Below are 2,800 nucleotides of genomic sequence, written 5' to 3'. Positions count from 1 at the left end.
CACAGAGCATTAGTGCTGATGTTAAATTCAGAAATGAATACATACATATGTTTACATGATGTATGTATGTTTTGTTTTGGTCCCAAGCCTATATATGTCATCTGTGTTACCTTCAAGCTTCCGAGCATATCTACCCTGGAATTTTTAAGACAATGTGAACCATAAGCACAATGGAGTTGATGTTAAGAGGATGACAGAGATGTCACAAAGTCAGTGCCTATATGTGCTGGTCCTAAATATCCCTGTCCTGTGTCAGACCACTGCCTAGGGAGGGTCGAGGTCTCTGGATTGAGGGTTAGGAATCAGGGCTTCCTGGGCAGGTGAAAAACACCTCACTCCTGCATGTCTTGTAAATTTTTTAAACAACAAAAAAAGAAACTGATGTAAGAGTGTTGTGAATATACACGATTAAAGAGCCAGAAAAGGGAGTTTTTAGATGTATAAGAATTAAATATGGTTGTTCAGTCCAGCATCTTCTATTGATTTGGAGAAGATATTACAACACATGTGGAGCTACAAAGTGGAAAAATATACCATTATAATCTGTAAATGCTGTAAAAATGGGTGAACCACAGAAGATCACTTCTATCAGATCAAACAATAGTTCTGAGTTTAGAAAAATGGAAAATCATAAGAGACTTTTGAACACTGAGAACAAACTGAGGGCTGAGGAGGGAAGGGGAAGAGGAAGGGGGTGATGGTCATGGAGAGGGGCACTTGTGGGGAAGAGCACTGGGTGTTATATGGAAACCAACTTGACAATAAACTATTAATAAAAAAATTTTTTTAAAAGAAAGTTGGAAAAAATAGCCAAATAGCAACAATTAAAATGAGGTATACACCATAATTTTAGAAACTGATTTGTTACCATTTTAAACTTACAGAGGTATATCTATGAACAGATGCATGTGAACTCTCACTGGCTACCAGAGACATTGAATATTTTTTGAAAATGGAGAACTTTCTTGATGGCGTCTTTCATGTCCTTGTTCCGCAGACTGTAGATTATTGGGTTGAAAAGTGGGGCCAGCACAGCAAACATCAGTGCAGTGGCCTTGTCCAGCAGTGGTGGGAATGTGACAGAGAAACGCAGGTACATGAGGGCCACACTGCCAAAAAACAGCAAGAAAATAGTAACGTGGGCTGCGCAAGTAGAGAAGGCCTTCTGACGGCTCTCCCCTGAGGGAATCCTCAGGATCACAGTGATGATTCTTAAATAGGAAAGGCTGATGATACAAACAGAAGTCAGGATGGAAATGGCATGGATCACATCTTCGACAAGAATCATGGACGTGTCTGTACAGGCCAAGCGCAGCACGGGCTCAAAATCACAAAAGAGTTGTTGGATTTGGTTGGGGCCACAGAAGGGAAGAGTAGAAATCCACACAATCTCTGGCAGCAGCATAAGGAAGCCAAAGACGCAAGAGCCCATGCAGAGCTGGAGGCAGAGTCGAGGGGTCATAATGATCGCATAGCGGAGGGGATTGCAGATGGCAACGTACCTGTCAATGGCCATGACCGTGAGGACTAGGGCTTCCGTGACCCCCAGAGAGTGGAAAAAATACATCTGCAGGAGGCAGCCGATGAAAGAGATGGTCCTCTTCTCACTGACTAGGTTGGAGAGCATCTTGGGGATTGTGGTCGTGGTATACCAGATCTCCAGGAAGGAGAAGGTGCTGATGAAATTGTACATGGGGTTGTGGAGACGGGTGTCCAGCCGGACAGCAGAGAAGATCATGAAATTTCCAACAACGATGAACATGTAAATAAGGAGCAGGGGAATGAAGAGTAACAGGCTGCCATTCTCAAACTGAGGGAAATCTGAGAAATGGAACTCGGCCACCACTGTCCAGTTCTCCCGATCCATCTTTCCAGTGGTTTTGCTTATTTGCTGGTGGAATCAAATATAGACAGTCAGAACCCTATATGCATTCAAATAGCAAATAGAACCTTACCTTTCAAGAAACTCAACAGCCTTGAAATAAAGTTCACTAAGTAAAATATGTACGTGAGTGGCTTTGCAAACTATAAGGTGATCCATGATACCGTATGTGATCAACTCTTCTGTTAACTCAGCAAACAACTTTGCTATTTGGACATTGAAGTTGGTACAGACTCCTCCAAATGACATTTTAGCCATTTTTATTGAGACTCTTGAGACTGTTTAGAGCCTCCATTTTACCAAACAGCACAAGGAAAATATTTGAATAGTAAAGTATTATGTACAAAGATCCATTGGAATATTTATTATACTATTAAATTAGAAACAACTTAAGTAGGTAGACATTTTTATTATTTGGAGATGAAATGTTGGAGACACAAAATAAGTTGTGACAAAATGATTCCCTCTGTGGGTAAGAATAAGATCATTGAAAGTGTGTATCTTAGGGGCACCTGGTGACTCAGTCAGTTAAGCATTCATCTCTGCCTCAGGTCATGATCTCACAGTTCATGGGTTTAAGCCCCACTTTAGACTCTGTGCTGACAGCTCAGAGCCTGGAGCCTGCTTCAGATTCTGCATCACCTTCTCTCTCTGGCCCTCCTCCCCCCTCAAAAATAAACGTTAGTGCTGGAAGTTCTGGCATCAGCAATCAGACAACAAAAAGAAATAAGAGGCATCAGAATTGGCAAGGAAGAAGTCAAACTTTCCCTTTTTGCAGATGACATGATACTCTACATGGAAAACCCAATCGACTCCACCAGAAACCTTCTAGAACTGATCAATGAATTCAGTAAAGTCGCAGGGTACAAAATCAATGTACAGAAATCAGTTGCATTCCTATACACCAAAAATGAAGCA

The 2,800-nt window shown here is 41.6% G+C and overlaps 1 protein-coding gene across 1 annotated transcript in view; it reads right to left on the bottom strand.

Moving 5' to 3' along the window:
- Positions 1-914: 914 nt before the first annotated feature.
- LOC115288498 (olfactory receptor 6K3-like) overlaps positions 915-2,800 on the bottom strand; it is a 17,428-nt gene continuing 15,542 nt past the window's right edge. The window contains exon 2 of the mRNA XM_029935853.1: positions 915-1,891. Coding sequence (XP_029791713.1) covers positions 917-1,867 — 951 coding nt within the window. The 5' untranslated portion in view covers positions 1,868-1,891 and the 3' untranslated portion in view covers positions 915-916. The remainder of the gene's footprint in view (positions 1,892-2,800) is intronic.

Source organism: Suricata suricatta, chromosome 3, assembly GCF_006229205.1.
Source record: "Suricata suricatta isolate VVHF042 chromosome 3, meerkat_22Aug2017_6uvM2_HiC, whole genome shotgun sequence".
In the NCBI taxonomy this organism is placed as follows: Eukaryota; Metazoa; Chordata; class Mammalia; order Carnivora; family Herpestidae; genus Suricata; species Suricata suricatta.
The sequence above is the reverse complement of the archived record's forward strand: the minus strand, read 5'-3'. Positions and strand labels throughout refer to the sequence as shown.